This window comes from Eptesicus fuscus, chromosome 18 (genome assembly GCF_027574615.1).
Source record: "Eptesicus fuscus isolate TK198812 chromosome 18, DD_ASM_mEF_20220401, whole genome shotgun sequence".
NCBI classification, from domain to species: Eukaryota; Metazoa; Chordata; class Mammalia; order Chiroptera; family Vespertilionidae; genus Eptesicus; species Eptesicus fuscus.
Genome location: NC_072490.1, coordinates 36,930,989 through 36,958,359, shown reverse-complemented (window position 1 = coordinate 36,958,359; position 27,371 = coordinate 36,930,989). Strand labels below are relative to the sequence as shown.

The window sequence follows — 27,371 nt, the reverse complement described above, 5'->3', positions numbered from 1 at the left end:
TGTGGCCATTTTCCTATGCCAAAACAGCCAGATAACTTGAATGCATCTTATAGGAAGTCGGCCATGCTTGGTAGTTCTAGAAACTAGTTTTTAGCCAATTGGGTAATTAGCATTCCCAGTCTAACAGTGGTATATGGTTGTTATATATTGAGTTTCTGCTGCTATTTATTTCAGTCACACCAGACTGTAGTCCTCCTCTTGCAGCCTTTGACTTGGAAACTTTAGATGTAACACCTCATGCCAGCACTGCATTTTCAGCAAAAATAAAAAAACAAGGAATTACAGGTAAGTTCTTACATATTATTGTCTCCGTGTGAGTCACATTGAATTGACCTAAGAGGTTATATGCATCAAAGCATCAGTATTGGAGAGATTATATAATTGAACCCTTTCTTTAGCATTTATAATGAACTATAGTGTTGGGTTATAAAATTACCTCCTCTGGCCTGGCTGGCATGGCTCAGTGGTTGAGCGTCGACCTATGAATTAGGAGGTCACAGTTCAATTCCTAATCCGGGCATATGCCAGCATTGTGGGCTCAGTCCCCAGTGGGGGACCTGCAGGAGGCAGTCGATCAGTGATTCTTTCTTGTCGTTGATGTTTCTATCTATCTCTCCCTCTCCCTTCCTCTATGAAATCAGTTTTTTAAGAAATTCACCTCCTATGCCTCTAAGGAGTTTTTAGCAGGTGGTTTCCTAAAGGCAGTGATATTTAATAAATATGATTATTGATTCCTTGAGTCACTTTTCTCTTTTTGAAACATAAGGAAGAAGGAAACGAAAAGCAGGTGGCAACGAAACATCCTCCCATGACATGATTTCAAAGGAGGATGGTTCAGAATGCGACCCTACACCATCTAATAGAGGCCAGCTGGAAAAGGTATTGGAATGATGCATATCCATGAAGATGTGTGACTGCCCAGTGAGATTAAGAGAGGACCGGCTTTATTGTCTGCATTTCACAGAGAAAAATTAGGGAAAGGAGAGGCAAACAAGCTTCTGTAGGCCTTACAGTGTCCCTGTCAGTAGCAGAGTTCACATTAGACTCCAAGTTCTTATCACAACCACATTGTTTTCCTAATTATTTTCTTGAATATTTTATTTAATTTTTTGCATCCTAGCAGTACTTTGAATTCTTCCTTGTAGTAATTATCAGCTTCTGTCTTTAGGCATAGTTGTAAATATACTCCTTTTAGCTTCTTTCCCCTTCTAATCCTAGATTGTCAACTTCTTGATAGATTGAGATAACATGAAATACTTTGTACAGTTTCTGGTACTTAGTAAACTGTAGTTCCCTTTTCCTGTAACTCTGCCACTCACAAAGTGGGTTTCATGTGTTTGTGATATTGCCTGAACCACATGGATCCCAATTATTTCTGTTTCTTAGCTACTGTTTATTGAGTATTACACTTGATCTTAGCCAAAAGCTGAGAAGCGATGTTTATTAAGTATTTATTATGTATAATTCCTCTAATCCTCCTAAATATTCAACATTAGGCCCAGTCGGTTTGGCTCATTGGTTTTGAACCAGGTTACGGGCTTGATCCCCAGTGGGGTGTGCAGGAGGCAACTGATCAATGATTCTCTCTCATCATTGATGTTTCTATCTCTCTTTCTCCCTTCTCCCTTCCTCTCTGAAATAAGTAAAAAAAAATTTTTTAAAAATCCAAGGTTAGAAAAAAAATCCAGTGTTAGTAATCATATTCAAATTCAATAAATGAGAAAACTAAGACCCAGAGAGGGTAGATGACTTAGCCATGGTCACATGGTTAATAAGTGCTTGATCAAGGGCTTGAAGTAAAATCTTGTTTTAAAAAGTTTAATTTAGCCCTAGCTGGTTTGGCTCAGTGGATAGAGCGTCGGCCTGTGGACTAATGGGTCCCAGGTTCGATTCCAGTCTAGGGCACATGTCCCCAGGTTGTGGTCTCGATCCCCAGTGTTGGGGAGCGGGGAGGGCGTGCAAGAGGCAGCCAACCAATGATTTAGAATCATTGATGTTTCTATCTACCTCTCCCTTCCTCTCTGAATTCAATAAAAATATATTTAAAAATTTTTTTTTAAATTTAGCCTGGTTGGTGTTGCTCAGTGGTTGAGCAGCAACCCATGTATTAAGAGGTCACCAATTCTAACCCCCATTGAGGGCATATGCCCTGGTTTCAGGTTTGATCCCCGGCAGGGGGCATGCAGGAAGCAGCTGATTGAGCAATATAGATGTTTCTATCTCTCTCCCTAAAATCAATAAAAACATTTTTTTAAAAATTAATTTGTTTCCCAGTTACAGTTAACATACAAAATTATATTAGTTTCAGGTGTGCAAAATAGACGTTTATATACCTTATGAAGTGATCTCCCCAATAAGTCTAGTACCCGTTTGACACTATGCATAGTTATTACATTATTATTGACTATATTCCTATGCTGTACTTCACATCCCCATGACTATTTTTATAACTGGCAGTTTGTACTTAATTTCTTTCACCTTTTTCACCCATCTTCCCCTACCCCTTAACCCCACCCCATCTAGCAACCATCACTTTGAAGAAGCCAAATCTTTCTGGCCATTAAGCTCATAGTTTTCTGTACTATACCATCATACTTTGCTCTGTCTAATAGTTCATCTCTAAGTAGAAAACAACCAAGAACCTCCATGTGTGATGTATATCCCAATATAAATTAGGTGCTCTGTCTTAGGAATATTTAGAGACTTTGGTGAAAGGAAATTAGTGATATGATGAAAATGTAACTTTTTGCATAAGATGAATGCATAATTGCACTTCACAATCTTCATTAAAAATTAGACTAAGTAGAATCCTCATTTATTCTGTTGGTTGCTGCTACTTTCTCCCTAGGAGTTCAAAGGGAAAGAAGAAAAGACAGTGTCACTACAGAATTACCATTTATTATTCCGAGAGCTGGACATGGAGGTCTTCTGTATTCTGCGTTGTGGGCTTCTGACCAAGTTCATCTTAGATACTGAAATGCACACTGAAGTAAGTGACAGCGATGAGATCCCAGAATTTAATCTTCGTTCAGAAAGTGCCTCGCTCTATTCTTATTTCAAAAAGAACACCATGACATTGAGAAAAGTTGGACCCTGGCTTCCAAAACCTTTACGTGTGAAAGTAATGATGAATAGTCATCTTGATGTTTATAAGTTTTAAGTTTTTTACAATGTGCTAGGCGTTATAAAAGATCATGCTAATGAGGTGATCCTTACTTAGTTACTAACTATAAGCTGTTTAGATTACTTTTGTAGAGCAGCTCTATCTTGATTTATAGAGGTCAGTGCTATTTCATGGCATTTGATCTGCATCCATGAGATGCTTATCAACACTTTTTGTGTTTGCCAGTAATATAGACATTGGCACTTCAATAGTTCATACCACATGATGTTTGCCTTCAGACAGTTCATAATCTAATAAAGGAAGTAGACATAACTAGCACTATGTGCTATGTTGATGGTCTGAACTGAACTGAATACCAATGAAACTGAGGAGAGAATGGTATTTATGAGGAAGTTGGAAATGGAGGACATTTTCACAGAAAAGCTAATTTTTGATATGGGATTTTGCCAGAGTAGAGGTTCTCCAAGTTTAGTAAATTGAGAAATAGAAGATTTTTACAAGAAGGTAAGGTCCTTCAGAATAGAGACGGTATCTCCCCTCCCTCACCCCCCCTTCAATCTTTCTACATAGCTTGTACTTGGAGATTTTCCATAAATGTATACCGAGTGAACAATTTGAAGTAATGTATTTCACCTATTCAGTTTCTGGAAATGTACTACACTTATAAGGATCCTGCTCAGAGTTAACAGCAACAAAACATTAGGAGAAAGAATATGAAAGAATTATTTAATGAACAGAGAAAAGTAAAATTCCCTTGAATTAGTCATTTTTTATCTTGGGGTACTTAGGAAATGTACCTCGGGTCCACCGCTGGAAAGATGCACAGAGGCATTTATTTCTAGAGAAAAATTTCATCTTCCAAAACTATACTGTCTATTAAAAATTTATTTTGATCATTTGAAATTTACTTTAGAAATGCTTGACTTTTTGATTTGTTGACATAGCACAACAGCCATTTATTTATTTGAGGTGGGGGAAATTTCCCCCCTTCTTTTTAATGGTCAGGTTCTTCACCCATTGGGAAGACTAAACATAAAAATGTGCTCCCCTAAGTAGATGGTTAGGACATGGTTGTAGTTATTCTTTCCTTATTCCTTGTGACAGGCTACAGAAGTTGTGCAACTTCAGCCCCCTGAGCTGCTTTTCTTGCTGGAAGATCTCTCCCACAAGGTGGAGAATATGCTGACTCCTTCTGTTGCCAGGAGAGTTCCCTTCCTCAAGGTTAGTATAGGCAGAAGCATAGGCCCTGACTTGAGTGGACTTGAAAACAACTATGTCTTAGTAGTGAATAAGTTGGCATTTTCTCTGGCATAGTGTTTGGGTCACTGGGTAGCATGGTGGCAGCCTCATTGCCAGACCATATTCACCTTGTGTAGAAAGAAACTCTGAAACAAAACAAAAAAGCCACCCAAAACAGGAAGAATATTTCTAAGTGCCCAAGCATTCCTGAATCCTGTTCTGTGCTTGGGTTTTGGTTTTAACAGCCTCCCAAACTAAGCCCATGCCCATACAAATGTGCCATAGCATCTGGTGAAGCAATTGGATGGTGCAAACAACAAAATGTGAAAATTTTAGGTTGTAAACATTTAAGCATTAACACATCCAGTTACTTGATTCTTGTCTGTACTTACTATTTGCTCTATTTTCTTATCAGCCTAATTATTTCTATTTCTGTGTCAGCTTTATCTCATTAGTAATTATGGGTCTATACTTCTCAAACAGTAGTTGTACTCTACAGAAGCCAGTATCTTTGTTATTTGATGACAAAGATCCCTTTTTCAGAATAGAGTCTTAGTCAAGCAATTAAGTGGTTTATCCACCCTACCTGGTGGCATAGGCTTAACTAACCCCATAGTGAACTTTTAATTTCAGAGAAGCTATCCAGCAGTTTCTTCCCCAGTAACTCTGGATTTATTATAGGGTAAAGGAAGCCAGAATATTGGGTTGTCACATGTCCAACAGAGAACTGGCCAAGAAATTGTTCATTGTATTGTTCAACTGCTGACCCCAATGTGTAACCATCTGGAGAACATTCACAACTATTTTCAGGTAAGAAGGCTATCTTATTATTATGGAGACTTAGAAATTACTAAGTTAACAAGATACTTCATTTTTGGCTAAGAAATATTGAAAGAAAATGAAGGCAATTGCTGAAGCACCTGTCCTAAAAGCATTTTTTTCCTTTAAGTGCTTACCAGCTGAAAATCACGGTGTAGTTGATGGTCCAGGAATGCAAGCTCAGGAGTACTGCCTAATGTCTTCCTGTTATCAGAGGCTACTGCAGATTTTTCATGGGCTTTTTGCTTGGTGAGTATGTGGCAGGTATGGAAGGTAGAGACAATCCAGTACAGCTTTACTTGACAGTCACCAAGGAACTGAATTATAGAAAAGAAGGAAAAGGCTCCAAAAGACGGAGGTAAATATGATGCTTATTATTGGAGTGCTTTTGTCTGCATCATTTTATTTGATCTCGCATCCTCTGTATCTTAGGGAGTTTCTATTATTTACTTATTTGAAAATTAGATGACTTGCTTTTGGCTAGCCAATATGACCATCAGATTCTTAGCTGAGTTTGTAGGGGCAAACTTTTTGTAATAACACTGGAGAGATTGTTACTTAAGAAGTTGTCATTAAACAAGCTCTGGATAAATTCTAGATTATGTGGTAAAGAACTGAGCACAGTTGGAGCTGGGGTATTTGTAGGTGCCTTCATGGAAGCAATGGGACCTCATCAGGCCCTTGAATGTAGATGGCCTCTGGGAAGGCACAGCATGGATGAAAGGAGAAATGAGGGAAGTGTGTTTTTAAATGCTGTTGTTCCTCAGGGCTGGGCCCTGACTCCTCTGTCCTCATTTTATAAGTTTCCTGGGCAATCTCACCTAAGCTTAAATTTGTGCTAAAATTTGTCTTCTGAGCTATAGGCACTTATATCCAACTGCCTACGCAACAGTCTGTTAGATGTGTCATTAACACCTCATACTCATCACATCCAAAATGAAGTGTTTCATCTTTTCCACCGCTCCTTCAGCTTTGCCTGGCTAGGTAAATGGCACCACCAGCTGTCTCAGGCAGACACCAGAAGCTATTCTTTGTCCCTTCCTTTACTGTCCATATTTTTTCTCTCCCATATCTGATCACAAAATCCTGTTGTTTTATGTTCTAAATAGCATCTTAATAGCCATCTCATTCTCCACTGTTTCCAGACTCCCATCATCTCTCACCTGGACTAGATTAGTTTCACATTTGGTCTCTCTGCCTCCAGTTGCTCTCCCAAGGTCCTTTCTTTACACAGCAGTCAGAGTGATCTTCTCAATGCAAACCCAGTCTTATCCTGTCCCAACTTTGGTTTCTGATTGCCCTTAGATTTTACTTTCTATTATTATTATTATTATTGATTGATTTTTCGAGAAACATTGATTTGTTGTTTCACTTGTTTTTGCATTCATTGGTTGCTTCTTGTATGTGCCCTGATTGGAGATCAAACCCTCAACTTTGGCATATCAGAATGATGCTCTAACCAACTGAGCTACCCAGCCAGGACCCCCTTAGATTTTTCCTGAGTTCAAACTTTTTTACCTAGATTCTAAGACCTTTTGTTATCTGACTGCTATTCCACTCGTCTTACACCCTATATAGCTTTCACCTGGAAGGCTTAACTCAGATTTTTGAGTTAGAAAAGCATTCACTTCCTAGGGCGTCTTCTCTGACCCCGAGGCCAGGTAAGCCTCCTTCCTGCCTCTCTGACCCCCCCAGTTCTCTTCTATTACTCTGGTATCCTCTTACGATGAAACTTATTACTTGGTATTATAATTACTTTTTCATTCATCTTCCCTTCTGGATTAATGAGTTTTTTGAGGGCCAAGACCAGTTATTGTTGTATCCCCAGTACTTAAGAACAGTGCCTGACAAAGATTTGAATAGATGCTTCATCATGGAAGTATATTTATGGCAAATAAACACATGCAAAGATGTTCAATAGCATTAATTATTTAGGAAATACAAATTAAAAATCATTGCATGGTTAAATTTAAAAGATTTACTTTTTTTTTAAATCCTCACCTGAGGATATTTTTCCCATTGTTTTTTTTTTTAGAGAAGGAGAAAGTGGGAGGGGGAGAGAGAGAGAAACATCAATGTAAGAAATAGATTGGTTGCCCTCCCACACATGCCTCCACTGGAGCCAGGGGTCCAACTCACAACTGTGGTACTTGCCCTTGACCGGAATCAAACCCGAAATTCTTCAGTGCATGGGCCAATGTTCTAATACTGAGAAACACCAGCCAGGGTGGTACACCCACTTTTAAAAACACTTTCAGGTTCCTTAAGAAGTTAGCCCTGGCCCTTGCCAGTTTGGCTCAGTGGATAGAGAGTCGGCCTGTGGACTCAGGGGTCGTGGCTTCAATTCTGGTCAAGGTCACATGCCCCGGTTGGGGGCTCAATCTCAGTAGGAGGCGTGCAGGAGGCAGCCAATCAATGATTCTCTCTCATCATTGATGTTTCTAACTCTCCCTCTCCCTTCCTCTCTGAAATCAATAAGAATAAAAATAATAATAAAAAAGAAGTTACCCCTGGAGCCCCAGCTGGTTTGTCTCAGTGGATAGAGCGTCAGCCTATGGACTGAAGGGTCCCGGGTTCAATTCTGGTCAAGGGCACATGCCCAGGTTGTGGGTTCCATCCCTGGTGGAGGGGCGTGCAGGAGGCAGCCAGTCAATGATTTTCTGTCATTTTTTTTCATCTTTGTATCTCTCTCCCTCTCCCTTCCTCTCTGAAATCAATGAAAATATATTAAAAAGAAGAAGAAGAAGTTAGCCTTGGACAGGTAGCTCAGTTGGTCAGAGCATCCTCCTGATACTCCAAGATTGAGGGTTCACTCTCCGGTCAGGGCACATACAAGAAGCAGCCAGTGAGTGCATGGATAGGTGGAACAACAAATAAATGTTTCTCTCTCTCTCTCTCTCTCTCTCTCTCTCTCTCTCTCTCTCTCTCTCTCTCTCTCTCTCTCTTCCCTTCTCCCTCCCCCTGCCTTCCCCTCTCTCTGTCTCTCAAATCAACAAATAAAAATTTTTTAAAATAAAAAGTTAGACATACACCTACCATACAACCCAGACATTCCATTCTTAGGTATTTACCCAAGAGAAATAGTAGCATATGTCTACATAAAGTCTTGTGCACAAGTGTTTATAGCAGCTTCATTTGTAATAGCTCCAAACTAGAAACCGCTCCATGTCCATCAATCGGTGAATGGATAAACAAATTATGGTATATCCCTATGGTGGAATACTACATACAACAATATGAAAGAAAAAAGAATTACACTGAATTAAAAGCAAGACCATAAGAGCCCAGCCCTTGTGGCCCATTGGCTGAGCATCGACCCATGAACCAGGTCACGGTTTGATTCCCTCTCAGGACACATGCCTGGGTTGCCAGCTTGAGCCCCTGTAGACGGCATGTAGGAGACAGATGATTGATGATTCTCATCATCGATGTTTCTATCTTTCTCCCATTTCCCTTCCTGTCTCTGGAATCAATAAAAAAACACAACAACAACAAAAAAACACAAGACCATAAGAGTATGTATTATTTGAGTCCATTTATATGAAATTCTAGAAAAAGTATGTTATTGTGACAGAATACAGGTCAGTGGTTGCTTAGCATTGGGCGGGAGGATGGAGGGAGGGATGGTTTACAAAGGAATATAAGGAAATTTTTGGCAGTAATGGATATGTTCATTATTTTAATTGTGATGATGACTCATAGGTTTATATGTAAGTCAACTGGTAAATTAAATGTTTTGAATATATGCAGTTTATTGTATGGCAATTGCAACTCAATAAAGCTGTCCAAAGGAAACAGAACCTGACCCATAATAGGCCCTCAGAATATATTTGTTGAAAGGAAGAAAGACTGACTGTCACTGGTGATATGGACATTTTTCTAGAGGACCAGAACTAGGGAGTTAGATTGTTCTAGGCCTTGAAGATTAGGCAGAAGAACTTGAATGTTGTCCAGGGAAGCCGTTTTGGAGTTTTATGATCACACCATGATATAATGAAAGCAGTGTTGTAGGAAAATCCTTTTGGCAGCATTGTTCAGGGTGACTGGAAAGGAATGCAAAAAGACCAGTCAAAAGGTGTTGCAATGATCTAGGCTTGTGATGATAAGGACCTGGTCAAGAGTGATGGCCTTGGGCCCTGACCAGTTTAGCTCAGTGGACAGAGCGTCGGCCTGGGGACTGAGGGGTCCGAGGTTTGATTCCGGTCAGGGGCATGTACCTTGGTTGCAGGCACCTCCACAGTGGGAGGTGTGCAGGAGGCAGCTGATGGATGTTTCTCTCTCATCGATGTTTCTAACTCTCTGTCCCTCTCCCTCCCTCTCTGTAAAAAATCAATAAAATTATTTAAAAAAAAAAAAAAGAGTGATGGCCTTGGCTTGGAAAGAAAGGGACTGAAGGAAAGATAATCTGAAGATAGAATAGTTAAGATTTGGAGAAGGAATAAGTTCTTTATTGAGTACCTATTATGGATTAGACATTGATTTCGCAATTTGACAAAATTATTCCTGGTGTTTTGTTTGTTTGTTTGTTTGTTTAGAGAAGACTATTACTTAGCCCTAAAATGCAGGGAATGAAGGAGAGCATTTTCCCTTGAAACTAAACCTAGGTGAACTATTAGGTTTTGATGGAAAGACTGTTTTAGGTACATTTCAACTTCTAGTCTAATACTCAGAGCTGTGACTGAATTTGGCTCTTCACTACTTTTAGTACTTTAGTTCTGCTTTTTCTTCTGTTGACTTACTGATGGTACAGACTGGAGGCCAGGATCCACAAATGCTGTCCAAGCAATCTTACTAAAACTAAGCCTAACCATCTTACCTTGACTTTCCCTTAGGAGTGGATTTTTTCAACCTGAAAATCAGAATTTACTGTACTCAGCCCTCGAGGTCCTTACTAACCGACTGAAGCCGAGAGAGCCTGACCAGTCCTTGGAGGAACTGCTTAGGTGGGTCCAACTACATATCTCAGAAAGTTTCCCAGGACACTCCTAGGAACAAGATTTCTTGGAAATAACTTGGGTGTCTCTTGGTAGAGAGGGAAATTGATATTTTTAGCTCCTTTTCCTTAGTTATATAAGCTTTCTCTCCTGTGTACAGTATTCAGATAAATCCTGAAGCATTATAAACTGCTGAACAAATCATTCTAAATCTTCATGCATCTTTCATTATCTAAAGTTTGCCTTTCAGGTAATGACAGTGACGACACTGACCATCTACAGTCAATTCTTGACTATCCTGAGGCCTGCTCTCTCCCAGTAGCGTTGAGTAATTAGGTAGCAGCTAGTTGTCACTGATTGCCTGTATCCTTCCCCCAATCTTGGCAGAAAAAGAGCCTAGGTTGGGTGCTAGGCAGTGGAGGAGGGAGCTGAGGAGATCTAAGGGGCATGACTCCCAGACTCCTATCCCAACTTCAACCAGAGTTAATTGAGTCTTTCTCTCACCTCCCCTGAGAGCCTAGGCCAGTGGTCGGCAAACTGCGGCTCGCGAGCCACATGCGGCTCGCGAGCAGCGGTTTGCCACTCTGTTGACTAATGAGTTTGCTGACCACTGGCCTAGGCCATCACTGGTTCTGCAATCAATACTTGTCATCTCTACCTTTAAGGCAGGACTTTATTTCATTTTAAATATACTACTTTTAAATTTGTTTGACCTCCTTCCCACCAATCAATCAGAAGTTGAGTTTAGTTTTATGTCAGTTACAATTTTGGATTAATTGTGATTCCCATCTCCCGTTATCTCAGTGTATTTTTTTTTTTACCTCAGTGTATTGAAAGCTGACCATATATGGTATATTTATTAAAAGCTCTGCTTTATAATTTCCTTTTGCTTTTTCCCCATGAACCCAGAATTTAAACATTTTTCAGTGTGTTGCTTAAAGCCTTAAAGAGCAAGTAATTTGATCCAGGGTTGCACATATAAACATGGCCTAGACTAGTACGTGGGAATCTTTGTATACATGACCCCTTCAAGGCCAGCATTCTACCCACTGGACTCTGTACTGTTCTGGCTTTATCAATACAGGGAAAGAACGTTGCTACTAAAACACCTGAAAATGAAGATTCTGATTAACCATCACTTAAATGGACTTGGATAATTCATGAATTTAGATAATACTTGTGATGCCTTTTTTTTTTTTTCTTTTTTCCTTACAGCCAAAGTTTCCATTACTTGCAGAATTTCCATCACAGCATTCCTAGTTTCCAATCTGCTCTTTATCTCATCAGACTTTTGATGGTCATTTTGGAGAAATCTAGAGTTTCTACTCAGAACAAAGAAAAAATTGGTGATGTAGTCAGATCCTCTTTTTTTTTCCCCTTCACAAATAGGATTAATATCTCAAGCCTGTAAGCTTGGGGCTTCCTAGGACCTTATATGTAAACTAGAGGCCCAGTGCACGGATTCGTTCATGGGGGGGTGGGAGGGGTCCCTCAGCCTAGCCTGTGCCCTCTCGCAATCCGGGACCCCTCGGGGGATGTAGCAGTGCACCAAGCGGCAAGAGGCCAGGGAGGATCCCGAGCCATTGCTGCGCCACTTGTGCTCATCTCGGCCTGCTGCGCCTGCCACCACTGTTCAGAGTTGGGAGAGGCTCCCGCCGCTGCAGCTGAGCTTGCCAGCTGTGGGCCTGGCTTCTGGCTGAGCGGCGCTCCACCTGTGGGAGCGCACTGACCATCAGGGGGCAGCTTCTATGTTGAGCGTCTGCCCTCTGGTGGTCAGTACACATCATAGCAACTGGTTGACCGGTCATTATGGTTGCTTAGGCTTTTATATATATAGATATAGATCCCTCCATAACTGCAGATGTACCCGCTTGCTATGCCAAGGACATTTCCCTAGAAAGAGCTATATACTAGTAACTGCTGTCTGGTGACATTGCTTAATGTGAATTTGGTTAGTTCAGTTGGCTAGATAATTTTGTTTGACTTATATTTGTTCTTGTCATTTTATTTTATTTTTGTAATTATGTGAGATATTTGACCAAAAGGAACATAAACCATGAGGTTAATAAAATGGGAGAAAAAGGAGAAATCATGATTAAGGGTAAAGGCCTGGTCCCATCCATGTTTTTTTTTTCTTTTAACTGTCTTTTGTCATAGCTCTTGAAATGCAACTCATTGATCACACATCCTAATTGGCAACACAGACAGAAAGCAGGCAGAAAATGCAAAACAATCCTTTGTTATTTCCTGTTGATTAAAAGGGGAAAGTTTGATCTGAATCCATGAGGCTACTGCCCAGGAGGAACAAAATTGGCTTTCCCACTGCCTAGCATCATTCCTTTTCTCTGTATGTGTCTGTGTAGTTTATATTTGTGTGTGTGTTAAGATGGGGTAATAGAGTGGGACATGTTGGGTCTTAGACAAATGTGTTTATTTCTGATAGAATGGTCAATGGAGCAGGAACCCAAATTGTCTTTTAGATCAGGAACCTTATAGTAAATAGAAAAGAATAATTTTTTTGATCAATAATGATCCCCCAAAGCCTGAAAAGCAGAGGTCTATTTTCCATGCATGAGATAACTTTGTCTTGTTTCTCCAATAGCTTCCCTTGCCAGACATTTCCTCTGTCGGATATGGCCAAGTGGGGAAAAAGAAAAGAGCAGTATTCCTAATGACCAGCTCCATGCTTTGCTGAGGTGAGGTGCTCCATTCTTCTCCATGAGCCAAGCAGTCTTCCATTTGCCACTATTGGGGTCCCTCATCTGGTCAAAGACCAAGAAATTACCTTGGTTAGGGAGAACTTGGAAGCAATGAAGTTAATTTGAAATTAACAAAATTTAGGAAAGGTGGATCATAAGATCCTCTAGTTCTGTTTTCTGTTATCATTATTATTATTATTATTGAGTCAAAGAGGAAGAGGAGGAGTCTGCAATTATATCCTCCTTTGTTAACCAGCAAGTCAATTATTTATTGCCTACCATATCCAAGACACATTCATCACTTCCAAGGTGTCTAACTATTTCTAGTTGAGACATCTTTTTCTTGCCTCATGTCATGTTTATGGAACCTTAACTTTACTTAAAAATATTTTTAGCCAAAACCGGTTTGGCTCAGTGGATAGAGCATCGGCCTTCGGACTGAAGGGTCCCAGGTTCGATTCCGGTCAAGGGCAATGTACCTTGGTTGCGGGCACATCCCCAGTGGGGGGTGTGCAGAGGGCAGCTGATTGATGTCTCTCATCGATGTTTCTAACTCTATCCCTCTCCCTTCCTCTCTGTAAAAAGTCAATAAAAATATATTTAAAAAAATAAATAAATAAAAATATATATATATAAATATATTTAAATATATATATATTTAGCCCTAACCGGATAGAGCGTCGGCCTGCAGACTAAAGGGTTCCAGGTTCGATTCCGGTCAAGGGCATGTACCTTGGTTGTGGGTACATCCCCAGTAGGGGATGTGCAGGAGGCAGCTGATTGATGTTTCTCTCTCATCAATGTTTCTAACTCTCTCTCCCTCTCCATTCCTCTCTGTAAAAAAAAAAAATCAATAAAACATATTTTTTAAAATATTTTTTATGTCTAGTTGTTTTAAAGCTTAATACCTGGTAATAGCTCAAGAAAAAAAATCTTGGTTTAGAAATTCTGTAACGTGTTCATACTCCTGTGGCTGTCATTGCAGCATCTACCTGGAACACACAGACAGTGTTCTGAAGGCAATAGAGGAGATTGCTGGTGTTGGTGTTCCAGAACTGATCAACTCTTCTAAAGATGCATCTTCTTCCACATTCCCTACGCTGACCAGGTAAGAGAGTTCTCTCCTCCAGTTCTTTACAGTAGAATCATGCTGTCCAATATATGTAGTTTCCAAGTAACTACCTTACTCTTCATCTGATCCTGATAGAGGTGGTAGGTTCAGTTAACTCATTGAATGTTCATTATGCATTCTTTCTAAGGGGCTCTCAGCCTAATTATGTGAGAGGACCTTATTTTTTTTATTGATTTCAGAGAATAAGGGAGAGGGAGAGAGAGAGAGGAATATCAGTAATGAGAAAGAATCATCGATTGGCTGCCTCCTGCACGCCCCTCACTGGAGCTTGAGTTGGCAACCTGGGCATGTGCCCTGACCAGGAATCGAGCCTACAACCCTTCTGTGCACGGGCAACACTCTTAACCACTGAGTAACACCGACCAGGGCTCACTTAATGGGTTTTGTATCTCGTAATATTAATAGTTATCTTACATTCGTATAGTATTTACAGTTTAAAAAGCACTTTTGACATTCTTTATCTCAGTTGATCTTTTTGAAGATTCTGTGAGGTGTATCCTTAATCTTGTTTTACTGATGAGGGAAAGGTTAGAGGAGGAACTTGTTTAACCTTATATGGGCAATAAAGTAAATATGGAACTAGGAATGTAAAGTTGGATTTTCTCACCACTTCTTCCCTGCTCTTTCCATAGCACCACACTATCTCCCTTCATAAAGTGAATTCCATTGTTTCACAAGCCATCTTTTTTGGCTCATTTCTAAATTCTTATCAATTCCCCATCCTCTCACAGTCAACCCTAGTGAAAGGACATTCAGAGAGGTGGGAAAGGAAATGACATTTGGTTCCTTGGCTTCTTCCCAGGTAGCTCTTTCTAACCAGTGCATCATTGTGTGTTCATGCATGCCTTTCCCTCTCCTAGGCACACCTTTGTCATTTTCTTCCGTGTGATGATGGCTGAACTAGTGAAGACGGTCAAAGGTCTTCAGGCTGGCACAGCAGCAGACTCTCAGCAGGTGAGTCAAATACTCTCACCCCAAGAAATAGACTTTGGATTACACTAAGTCCTCAATATCGTCGATAGGTTCTTGGAAACTACACCTTTAAGTGAAACTTTGTATAACTAAACCAATTTTACCGTAGGCTAACTGATATACACAAGAGTTAAGTTTCTACAGCATATTTCTGATCACAAAACCAAACTTCTAAATAAAGACCTATAGTACTTCTAATATTAAACATTGAAATGAATGTGAGCTATACATATATTTATTTATTTATTTATTTATTTATTAAATTTCTTTATTGATTAAGGTATCACATATTTGTCCTCATCCCCCCACCCCCATCCCACACCCCTCCCCACGCATGCCCCCAACCCCCTATACATATATTTATGAAAGACTAATAAAAAGAAGTAAGATAATTATTTTCCAACCCACGAATACCAGTTCAGAGTCAGGATGGTTGGAGTCAATCCTGCAGCTCAGGGTGCAAAGAGGGAACCCACTCTGGACAGGATGCCCTTTTTTTCCACAGCAGGGCTCTTTTACACTCACACACACATACATACACACTCAGACTGGAACATTAGATATTCCAATTAAGCTAATGTGCACATCTTTGGGATGTGGGAGGAAACTGAGTGCTGGAGAAGACCTATTCAGACATGAGGAAAATGTGCAAACGACACACAGAAAGTGGCCCTGGCTGTAAATTGATTTTTCCCCCATTGCTACAACAAAATAATTCCGTTATTCAAGGATCTGCTGTACTTTCTTGGGTCCGGGGTTTCTCCTAAGCTATTTCCTTTGATTTACTGAGAGCCAGGATTTTTTTTTTTTCTGGCTTAATATCCTTTCCTTCTAATTGGAAGTGAGAATTGGGCTCTGTTTTCCCTGGTTACTGCACAGGGAAAAGCCTGGACTGCTCCATAGGCCCTAGCTCTGGAAAAAAAATGTCTCTGATTGCAGCTTCAGTGCCCAGCAGTGTGCTGCTCATGAGCCGGCTTGAGGTGAACAAGCCTGTTTGAGATGCAGTCATCCGGGGCCTTGGTGTCCTGCTAACCAGAACTAAACTAGAACCACTAAGAGCACAGGCTAGCATAGGGAATCACACAAGCCACAGGGAGCTGATGGCCAGTAGGTATATTTCAGAGGCTTTTCTCCACCTGGAAATTACTGAAGAGGAATCATTTTATTAGAAAGTCTCATAAGGTACCCTGATATTATATATACACAGGCCTCAGATCCATCTGGGGGGTGCACTAGTTGCCACATCTATTTAGCAGGGTAATTGGCTTATATCTCTGAATATTTGTATGATTCAAGAACCATGTATTAGTAGGAATACAAAAAGAAACATATTTTGTTGTGATTCGGAGGTGCCTGTATATTTGGCTGTCCCCAGATTCATGAAGAGAAGCTTCTCTACTGGAACATGGCTGTTCGAGACTTCAGTATTCTCATTAACCTGATAAAGGTGTGTATGGAGACTCCTTGACCCATCTCACTGGCTGACTGCAGAAATCAACAAGGGTCCTGGTTTCCAAATGGACTGTCCCTGCTCCTCTCCCTGCCCTGCCTTGGGGACCTGCTCTCTCTGTCATCTTCCCTTGTGGCCCTACCCATCCTGGATCATCCCTTCTCTCCCCAGGTGATACCTTTTTCCTTCTGTCCCTTCCTCCTTATCATTTGTGCCACAATACTTGCTATTTAATGGCTCCTTGCACATATCATTCTCCTACTCTCTCCCCCCTCATCATGGGTCCTCTGTAATCTGCCACATACCCTACTATCTCCCTTTTCCAACACTGAATGCCTTCATTATCCCTGCACACACTCTGCTCTCACCTATTCGAGGATTTTGCTCAAGCTACTCTCCGATCTTACAATGTCAGACTCTCCTTTCCATCTCTCATCTACTCTTTCTTAAGGCTTCAGATCAAGGTTTTGAATCTCTATAATGCCCTCTTTTTAACATCTCACTTGGAATAAATTACTTGTTCTTTTTTGCTCCCCTCTGCCTTTTCTCGAACTTTAATTATTATGGTTACTTTATTCTTTGTGATTAATTTAACTGTTGACAGACCTTCTTCATTTTAGAATTCTCTACCATACCCAGAGTTGTGCTTTACACAATGAAAAAGAAGCTGGGATGCTCAATGGAGCAGACCTCAGCTTTGGTTTCTTGCCTTTCATCTCTCCAGGTGTTTGATAGTCGTCCTGTTCTGCATGTCTGTCTAAAGGTGAGAGGTTGACCAGAGCCCACTTTGGTATTTACTCTTCTCTGGACAGGGCATTAGCTGGGAAGAATTGCTTAATACTTTGCTCACAAGCCAGAGTCTCCAGAATCTGTGCTAACAGATGGTAGTATAGAAAAGACAGTGGATACATTTTCTTATACTAGTTGGATAACAAGAGAAACCAATTTTCCTATGAGTTTGAAAACTTTTGATTCAAGTCTTAGAACTAGGAGGAGCAGCTTCAGGAACAATAATCACTCCCTGCCATTCCTTCCCAGGCAACAGGGAGGAAGGAGGAATACATGATTCCTCTTTTTAAAGCCATGGCTAAAAATAAATAAATAAAAATTAAAGCATACAAGTGGCTTCTTGAATATGAGAGCTGATATCCTCGTAACTGCTGAACTCCTCTCTTAATTGAGTAGCCCAAGATTTGATGGTATATCCAGTGGGTTAAGAGCTAGTGAGTGTTATGGGGAGAATGCTTTTCCCCCATTCCTGATCGTTTCTTCAAAGTGGATGTCACCATATTCTTATCTCCTGGCCTCTGCCTTTTTATTCACTCCATCCTGATGCTAGTGTAGGAGATGGGTGAGTAGGGGGAGTGATTTATCTGATTGGTAAATTTGGCAATTGGGCATGTGCTTTCTTAGCTCTATCCAATTTTTTTCTTCTTGGGAGTAAGTTGTCCTCAGGGATCTGGGATTCCCCTTTGTTCTTCTGTACCCTCATTCTTAAGGTGAGCAAGGCCCCTGCCCATTAGCTGTGTGTAGGTTAGGTGAATCTCCCTAATTCTGGGCATAATAGCAGGCCCATTTAGTTTTACTAAGCTTCATTCTCCAAATTAACCTTTTGGACACCTCCCAATTTATTTTTTATGCACAAAAATAAAGTATTTGGATGGTGTTATGTTACTCCAGGCAGGGGCTTTTTAGGTGAAAGACCTCAGCTAGTGTCATCACCAGTGTTTCTTTTTTCTTCAGTATGGGCGTCTCTTTGTGGAAGTATTTCTGAAGCAGTGTATGCCGCTCCTAGACTTCAGTTTTAGAAAGCACCGGGTAAGAACTGAGGGCAGAGAACTAAAACATTCTCTATACAGTTTGTTCAGAAGATACATGCATGGTGACTCTTGGGCTGGGCATGGGGGCAGTACCTTTGCCCAGGTTCTGGGCCACAGTTCACAGTTCACCTGGGCATCTTTGGTCCACTTCACCTATCACCCATTTAGAAGGAATATTCCAAATTAGGCTGAGCTGAGACCCCTTCTGGTTGAAACCCACCTTCCTACTTCTCCAGATCGTGGGGTGGTCGTTCCCTATAGCTTGGTTTTATTGTGTTGCTGCACTCCCAGGACCTGTTGTTTGCTTATTCTTTTGTGCTTCTCTGGTTCTACTTTCAAGAATAATTTTTTTAAAGAACTCATATACACTAATCCTATCTAATAAAAGAGTAATATGGAGATTGATCATCACTCCAACACACAAGATGGCTGCTCCCATGTGATCAAAGATCCTGCCCCCATGTGGACACAAGATAGCCACCATAAGATGGCCAGGAGGGCAGTTGGGAGGGACCAGGCCTGCAAGGGAGGGCAGTTGGGGGTAATCAAGCCTGCAGGGAAGGGCAGTTAGGGGTGACCAGGCTGGCAGAGGAGGAAACTTGGGGGCGACTGGGCCTGCAGGTAAGGGCAGTTAGGGGGGGACCCAAGCCTGCAGGGGAGAGCAGTTGGGGGGGACCAGGCCTGCAGGGGAGAGCAGTTAGGGGTGACCAGGCCGGCAGGGGAGGGCAGTTAGGGGCAAACAGGCTGGCAGGGGAGCAATTAGGCATCAACCAGGCTGGCAGGGGAGTGGTTAGGGGGTGATCAGGCTGGCAGGCAGAAGTGTTTAGAGGCAATCAGGAAGGCAGGCAGGTGAGCAGTTGGGAGCCAGCGGTCCTGGATTGTGAGAGGGATGTCCAACTGCCCATTTAGGCCCGATCACGGGCAGTTGGACATCCCTCAAGGGTTCCCAGATTGTAGAGGGTGCAGTCTGGGCTGAGGGACACTCCCCACTGTGCACAAATTTTGTGCACCAGGCCTCTAGTACACTAATAAAAGAGAAACATGCAAATTGAACATCACTCTGCTACACCCACAAGCCACGCCTACCAGCCAGTCAGGAGCGAGTATACAAGTTAACCCAACTAAGATGGCGGCCACCACGGAGCTGGAGCAAGCAGGAGGCTTGGGTGGCCCCAGCAATGGAGGAAGCCAAGTTTCCCGCCCGCCCTGCCCGGCCCTGGCCTCAGCTCAAGGCTACAAACTTTCAATTATAAAAGATAAATAAATCCCAGATACCAGGGCCTCCACTTGGGTCGTGGGGGGGTGAGAGGGGGGGAACGTGGCCAGCCTGCAAACCACCCAGGCCCCTCACCCAGGCCGCCCCATGCCCCAAGGGAACCCCCACCCTGATTCAGGACACCCTTCAGGGCAAACCAGCCGGCCCCCACCCGTGCACCAGCCCTCTATCCTATCTAATAAAATAGTAATTTGCAAATTGACCATCACTCCAACACACAAGATGGCTGACACAAGATGGCCAGCAGGGGAGGGCAGTTGGGAGGGACCAGGCCTGCAAGGGAGGGCAGTTGTGGGCGATCAGGCCGGCAGGGGAGGGCAGTTGGGAGGGACCAGGCCTGCAGGGGAGGGCAGTTAGGGGCAATCAGGCTGGCAGGGGAGTGGTTAGGGGCAATCAGGAAGGCAGGCAGGCAAGCAGTTGGGAGCCAGCAGTCCTGGATTGTGAGAGGGATGTCCCAGATTGAAGAGGGTGCAGGCTGGGCTAAGGGACACCCTCTCCTTCCCCCCCCCGCCCCCCCCCCCCCCCCGCGCATGAATTTCGTGCACTGGCCCCTAGTTTGTTTCATAAACTCTTTGCTGTTATAATGGACTAGAGGCCCAGTGCATGATTAAATCATGCACGTGTAGGGTACCCTAGGCCTAACCTGCCATCCAGGCCATATCCACTGTCCCGCAAAGCCTAGCATGCTCCGCGGACACTGCTAGCAGCCTGCTCCCCGCTTTTGATGGCAGGGGGTCCGCTGGTGCCGGAGTGGATACACAGCTCCCCGCTTTCGATCGCGGACAGGCACCAGGCCTTTCGATCTGGTGCACCAGGCCTTTCAGAAGCCTCCAGAGTGGCGGAGGCTTCTGAAAGGCCTGGTGCTGGAGCGGACAGGCACCCAGCTCCCCCACTTTTGATGGTCCACGGCAGGACGTGGGCTCGCTGCCCCAGAGGCCCCTTCTGTGCCGCAGCACAGCCATGGCGCAGACGCTGAGCTTGAGCTGCCGCTGGCTACACGAGCTCAGCGTCCTGCAGGCCCAATCAGCCACCCCGGCCACCCCAAGTCCCGCCCCTCCGCACCTCCTGGCCAATCGTGGGCATAGCGAAGGTACGGTCAATTTGCATATTACTCTATTATTAGGTAGGATAGTCTTGAGAGTTTTGTTTTTTGTTTTTAATTTAGCCAAGTGGGATCCAGGGCTAGAGTAGTGAAATCAGGATAGAAACAGGTGATTTCTTACATATATTTATCAAATTAAACTTTACAGCACAATACTCTTACAGTACTTGATTGCTCTCTTACAACCCTGAAAAGAAAGGAGGGAGGACAGTTAGAAAGCACTTCTCCTATTTAGGGCCAAATTAAGATGATTATTCATATACAATTGGAACTTTCAGAGTTTATCCTTTTTAGAGCCCTTGAATGAAATGAGAGTATTTCAAATGGCACTTGGGAATTTTGTTGGTTATAGGAAGATGTTCTGAGCTTACTGGGAACCTTCCAGTTGAACACAAGGCTGCTTCATCACCTGTGTGGGCATTCCAAGGTAAGAGGGAAAGCAGATCACATCACCCGCCTGCTTATTGGCTTCAACAACAGTTGTGATTGGGAGATACAGAGACTTCAGTTTCTTCTTCCTTTTTTACGTGTCTAGAGCCTTTATTTCTGAGACCGTATCTGCCCAAAGGCAGTTTATTCAAAGTGATCAAATCTTTAGGTGCTGGTTAAGAATGGACAATCATCTAGAGAGTTCTGCATCTGAAATTTGACCCAAACTCCATAGCTCTATTTCCTTCTTTGGTGAGAGAGATAGAATATTGGTGTATGTGTTAATGCTGCAAAATATATGGGGTAGGAGGAATTATGTAAGTGATGACTCTGTGGGAGACAAGAGGTGGTTCTAAAAGTAGCTATCCTTAGCACTTTTCAGCTGTACTGCTTGTCAAGAAACACATCTATCTCCTGTGAGAACATTTTAGCATTAAAGGACTTTTCCACTTGCAGCCTACAGCTGAACCATTGTCTCTTTTTGTCTGAAGGAGCACAGAACCTTCATATTTAACCATAGAGTTCTGCAGTCACTGGCAAACTGAATGATTTTGGATTCAGTTTTTATTACCTCCTCCCCTGGTTTTAACTTTAGAAGGTACTGAACAGTGAAATTTTAAGAACTCTCTGAGCTAAACAGGGCTGATATCTGTTGTTTAATATCAGTGTAATAATACATGTTCAAGAATATTTTAGGTCAATTCATTAATAATTAGTCAATGAGAGGTTATGAAGAGGAACCTAGAGGTGGTATGTGTTCTAAGCTCTCTTAGCTTGAAAGACAACTGCCACTCTCTTTGGAGTACTCTGCCAAACTACTGCTGTTTGATAGGACATGTCTCTGGCCTGTACTGACAAGGCTTATGCTCTTCTATACAGTGTTCAGAATGTCAGGAATGCATAAGTTTCTGTATAGGAAATGTGGAAGCATGATGAGAAACCAGATGAGTTAGGTGCATTTGTTTCCATTCAGATTCATCAGGACATGAAACTCACCAAGCATGTGCCTTTTCTCAAGAAGACCTTGGAGCTGTTAGTTTGCAGAGTGAAAGCCATGCTTATCCTCAACAATTGCAGGGAAGCTTTCTGGCTGGGTAATCTCAAAAACCGGGACTTGCAGGTAAGCCTGGGCCCTGCCAGCGATAATCTCCTACTCCCTTTCTTTGAGAGAGCATTGGGAGGTATGTAAGGGAGGATGCCTAAGCCCTGCCCTGTCAATAAGAGTGCTTTTCTCTTAAGTCTGGCCCATTTAGCTCTTTAAGTTAGGGTATATTGCCTATGGGCCCTGGTCACAGGCTGCACCCCTCATCCCAGCCAGCAAAGGCACCAAAACGTGCTATTGATACAAACAAGGCTTCAAATATAGAGAAGCCAGATTCATAAAGCCTCTCTCCTCAGCCAGAGAGGTATATATAAGTCCTACTGAGGGTAGATTCATAATGACATTTTTGAATCTGGAAAAACATTTTTGTATATGGACAAACTTTAAAAAATTGTTTTGGGTTTTTTTCTAAACCAGTCTGTTTTATTCCTAAAAGTATTCTTTGGCTAATTTTAACAAGTGAGCATTTCCAAGGTCTTTCAATTGTCTTGACTGACTGAAATCTCATGTTGCTTATAGTACTGCTTTGGAGTTATAGCAGTTTTGAAGTAGGGTTCAAGCCCTTCTTTATATATGTATATATTTGTTTTTATTGATTTCAGAGAGAGGAAGGGAGAGATAGAAACATCAAGGATGAGAGAGAATAATTGATTGGCTGCCTCCTGCATATTCCCTACTGGGAATCAAGCCCACAACTCAGGCATGTGCCCTGTCTGGAAATCGAACCGTTACCTCCTGGTTCGATGTTCAACATTGAGCCATCCTGGCCGGACCAAGCCTTTAATCATGTTTATAATATCTGAACTTTATAATCTTATATGTGAAAAAAAAATAGCACCCCGTAGAATTAGCTTTCTTTCTTCACATCAACTTTATGAGATAAATACTATTGTTTCCATGAGAAAATTGAAGCTCCGAGAGGTTAAGTAACTTACCTAAAGTCATTCAGCAATAGGTGAGTGGATTCAAGGCTTGAGTCCATACAGTCCTGTTCCAGAGTTGATGTTCTTAAATCACTTCAGTGTACTCTCCTTCAGCCTCTACATGGCCATCCATGGTTGGTGTGTTGGTGCTCATATACCTTAAGGTATTTGGAAAATTTTATAACTATATTTAACATTAACTGAGAGAGTCTGGCCTTGTAAAATGTAGTATAATATTAGAATACAAAGGTGGACTTTTTGTAAAAACTGCATATTGTATCAGAGCCACACGTATCTCAGAAACCTTGGGTTGATGATCACTTCTCTAGATGCTGGGTCCCAGTTTGGTGCCATGTTTAACGACATTTGAATGGCTAGAATATCTTCCTTTGTATTGCCTGTAAGCTAAGCATTTCTCCCACATGTGATCACTTTAACCCCACCATTAATCTTGGCCCATCCACATTTAGGGTGAAGAGATTGTATCCCAGAATTCCCAGGAAAGCAGAGCAGATGAGAGTGATGATGACACATCATCCCAGGTCTCCAAGAGCAAAGCAACGGAGGTATCTCTTCATAAGGCACCAGAATGTGGCATTGATGTTGCACTTCCTTAATTATTCTGAGTTGGTAAAGTGCAGAAGTTTCCCTGTTTCTGTTTATAATCAAAGGCTTCTATGCCTATCTCCATTCCCTCCCTCCAAAAAAGCTTCTGTGCTTCTATGAGTTCTGTGGGGGCCAGGAAAAAACCCTCCCAATTAAAATCATTCTCGAGTATCTCAAGTTGTGGCATGTGTTACAGAGTTGAAAATTCCCTTCCATTATAACCTATATTCCCTGAATTCATGTCTAAAATCATTTTAAAAGGGAGAAAGGACAGAATGTTCTATGAATATTGAGAAGATTGAGTTAAACCATTTAACCTTTTGCACTCGGATGTCGAGTGTGACTCGACACGGTTAGCATTAAAATAAAGGAATCGAGAAAAAAGCCAGCGAGTGCAAAGGGTTAAATGTTGTTTTACTATATAAAATAGAAATGTGAATACATTTGGTAGAAGCACAGAATAAAAAACTGCCACTCCTGAGGATTAAAATAAAAGTAGGTGTCCTTATTCTTTTCTGGGCTACTACAGATACTTTTTTAAAAAATATATTTTTTTATTTCAGAGAGGAAGGAGAAATAGAGAGATAAAAACATCAATGATGAGAGAGAATCATCGATCGGCTGCCTCCTACACACTCTACACTGGCAATCAAGCCACAACCTGGACATAAGCCCTGACCCACACCAGCGTAATACAGATACTTTTAAAACTTTAAAGAAAGCTAGAGAAAAAGGAATCCTATATAATAAAAGGCTAATATGCAAGTCAACCGAATGGCAGAATGACTGGTTGCTATGATGCGCACTGGTCAGGGAGCAGATGCTCGACGCAGGATCTGCCCCGTGGTGGTCAGAGCACTCCCACAGGGAGAGCACCGCTCAGCAGAAGCCAGGCTCACGGCTGGTGAGCGCGGTGGAGGTGGCAGTGGCCTAAGCCGTCAGTCAGACATCCCCCAAGGGCTCCCAGACTGAGAGAGGGTGCAGGCCAGACTGAGGTTCCCCAGTGCACAAATTTCATGCACCGAGCCTCTAGTCTATATATATAAAAGCCTAAGTGACCAGCCGGTAGCTTTGATGTGCACTGACCACCAGAGGGCAGACACTCAACGCAGGAGCTGTCCCCTGCTGGTGAGTGCGCTCCCACAGTGGGAGTGCCACTCAGCTGACGGCTGGCGAGTGCAGCTGTGAGCCTCTCCCACAGACACTCCCCCTGTGTGCCCGAGTGGTGGCGGCAGCAGGTGCAGTGGGGCCAGGATAAGTGGGAGCAGCGAGGCTCCCAGCCTGGGCTCCGGCTCCTCCCAGGCTGCCTGCTGCTTCCCACACTACTTTGTGCTGTGCGGGATCAATGCGGACAGCAGGCTGGAGCCCTACAAGCTGGAGGGTAAGGCCGGGCTATGGCTGCACAGAGGTCCACTGATCCCCGGACCAGGCCAAGGGACCATACTGGTGCACAGATTTAGTATGTTTATGGTACAATTCAGCTGAGTTATAGACACAAAAAAACTCAGATTTAAGAACCCCTGTTGTGGAATCTCTATAATGCAATTTGAGGCTGCTGCAGAAAGATCATCTAGTATAAAAAATTATTTTATTATATGGTCCTCTGTATAGTATACCTCTCTACCTTTTTGTCATAAAAAAAAAAATTGAGACAGACAATATCCTATTTCTCCTAACATTCCTCCTAGATTAGAGTTACAGGTCAGAGAAAATTTGATGCTGGATTACTGTTGAGGTACACCAGATTTTTATTTTACAAATTTTTTTTCTTTTTCTTTTTTTAATCCTTTCCCGAGGATATTTTTTCCATTGATTTTTTTTAAAATTTTATTTTTATTGGTTTCAGAGAGGAAGGGAGAGAAAGAGAGATAGAAACATCAATGATGAGAGAGAATCATTGATCGGCTGCCTCCTGTACTCCCCCCACTGGGGATTGAGCCCACAACCCGAGCATGTGCCCCTGACTGGAATGGAACTTGGGAACCTTCAGTCCGCATGCCGACACTCTATCCACTGAGCCAAACCAGCTAGAGCTCCATTGATATTTTTAGAGAGAGTGAAAGGGAGTAAAGAGGGGGGAGGAGAGAGAGAGAGAGAGAAAAATGGATGTGAGACACACACATTGACTGGTTTCCTCCCACACATGCCCTAACTGGGGCCAGTGATCGAGCCTACAACTGAGGTACATACCCTTGGCCAGGAATTGAACCCTCAAGCCTGCAATCATGGGCTGTTGTTCTCTAGCCACTGACCCAAATTGGCCAGGGCCAGAATTTAAAAATTTTTTTTGTTCAGGTTTTTAACAGATTTCAGAGAGGAAGGGAGAAGTAGAGAGAGAAAGAAACATCAAAGATGAGAATCATTGATCAGCTACCTCCTTCAGGTCCCCCACTGAGGATCGAGCCCACAACCCAAGCATGAGCCCTGACTGGGAATCAAATGTGACCTCCTGGTTCATAGGTCGACCCCCAACCACTGAGCCACACCGGTTGGGTCCCTAGGCCTGGCCGGTGATCAGGGCCGATTGGAGCCTTCTGGCTGCCAGCCGGGGCCTTCCTTCGTTCTGTGCTGTCCCATGGTGGTCAGCACACATCATAGCGAACGCGCGAACTCCCAGTCTTCTTGTCGAACTCTCGAGGGGACACTTTGCATATTAGCCTTTTATATATATAGATACCCACTATGTTCCTATGTCACATACATGCAGTAGTGCAGAAGAACCATGGCTTATTTTTAAGTTATGCAAATTTGGTTGGTGCAGAGTGGCAATAATCAGTTTCAAACGGCCTCCCTTGGATTAGAGGTCATGATAAAAAATGACTCATTTTTCAGATGAATGATTTAAAACCTATTAATTTTGGTAACATTGATACAGTATAGTTTTAAGTCCTGTGGGAGCAGTATTATACAGGCTCACCCAGATGACCTAAAGTATTTAATTATCCTTTGCCCTTAGGATGGTGAAGAAGACGAAGCAAGTGATAGAGAAAAGGAGCAAGATAGTGATGAGAGTGACGACGATGACTCTGATTAGACCACAAAAAATGGATGCCGCGTCCTTATCTCTGCCAGCCTCTTAGCATTTTGTGTTCAGGATTTGAAATCTGTCTACCTTTCTCACCAGAATTATCCTATTTTGTCCTTAAAGTGCGGGCTTTGTTGATTCAACTTAATAGTGAATTTTATAGATCGTCTAACATCAAAGGCCCTGGCTCGGGATTCCAGTGTAGTATTCAGTGCTCTACTGCAGAGTAGCCATGATTCTGGACTTGGGGAGCTAGTTCTGAATTTATTTTATAATTTATGTTTATACTAGTTTTACAAATAAATTGTTTTAAGTTCTGCTTCAGCTACTTCTTTCCTCTTTCTGGATTTCCTTTTAATTAGTCAGGGATTAGATGAAATTGAATTGGGTTTTCAGCAGAGAAATAATGAAGAGCAGTGCCAACATTAGTTCTACCAATGAAAATCATGTTTTCTATTGTAAGAATTCTCTCTTTGAGATAAGAAGGTCTTTGTGTTCTTTTTAGAGGAGTGATAAATTTCTTGTCAATGCCCAAATAAGGTAAAAGTGAATATTTTGGCTGCTTTTAAAAAAAGTTTGCTCATCATGTACATGTAAGACAAAGGGGGAAAAGGCACCATCAAACTCTCATGTTGACTTTGTATATGTAATGTTTATTTCTACATTATTCTGAGTTATACCTATAATCTAGTTATCTAGTTATAACTAGGTACAAAATT

General features: G+C 42.2%; 1 protein-coding gene across 1 annotated transcript in view; it reads left to right on the top strand.

The window, feature by feature from the left end:
• The window catches only part of FANCD2 (FA complementation group D2), a 105,337-nt gene extending 78,367 nt beyond the window's left edge, over positions 1-26,970 (top strand). Inside the window, exons 27-44 of the mRNA XM_054729525.1 lie at positions 175-285; positions 767-879; positions 2,849-2,989; positions 4,229-4,345; positions 5,045-5,173; positions 5,313-5,431; positions 10,015-10,125; positions 11,332-11,462; positions 12,719-12,812; positions 13,801-13,923; positions 14,808-14,901; positions 16,295-16,366; positions 17,094-17,132; positions 18,113-18,187; positions 20,920-20,994; positions 21,970-22,116; positions 23,492-23,587; positions 26,584-26,970. Of these exons, the coding sequence (XP_054585500.1) occupies positions 175-285; positions 767-879; positions 2,849-2,989; positions 4,229-4,345; positions 5,045-5,173; positions 5,313-5,431; positions 10,015-10,125; positions 11,332-11,462; positions 12,719-12,812; positions 13,801-13,923; positions 14,808-14,901; positions 16,295-16,366; positions 17,094-17,132; positions 18,113-18,187; positions 20,920-20,994; positions 21,970-22,116; positions 23,492-23,587; positions 26,584-26,661 (1,865 nt within the window). The 3' untranslated portion in view covers positions 26,662-26,970. The remainder of the gene's footprint in view (positions 1-174; positions 286-766; positions 880-2,848; positions 2,990-4,228; positions 4,346-5,044; positions 5,174-5,312; positions 5,432-10,014; positions 10,126-11,331; positions 11,463-12,718; positions 12,813-13,800; positions 13,924-14,807; positions 14,902-16,294; positions 16,367-17,093; positions 17,133-18,112; positions 18,188-20,919; positions 20,995-21,969; positions 22,117-23,491; positions 23,588-26,583) is intronic.
• Positions 26,971-27,371: the final 401 nt, after the last annotated feature.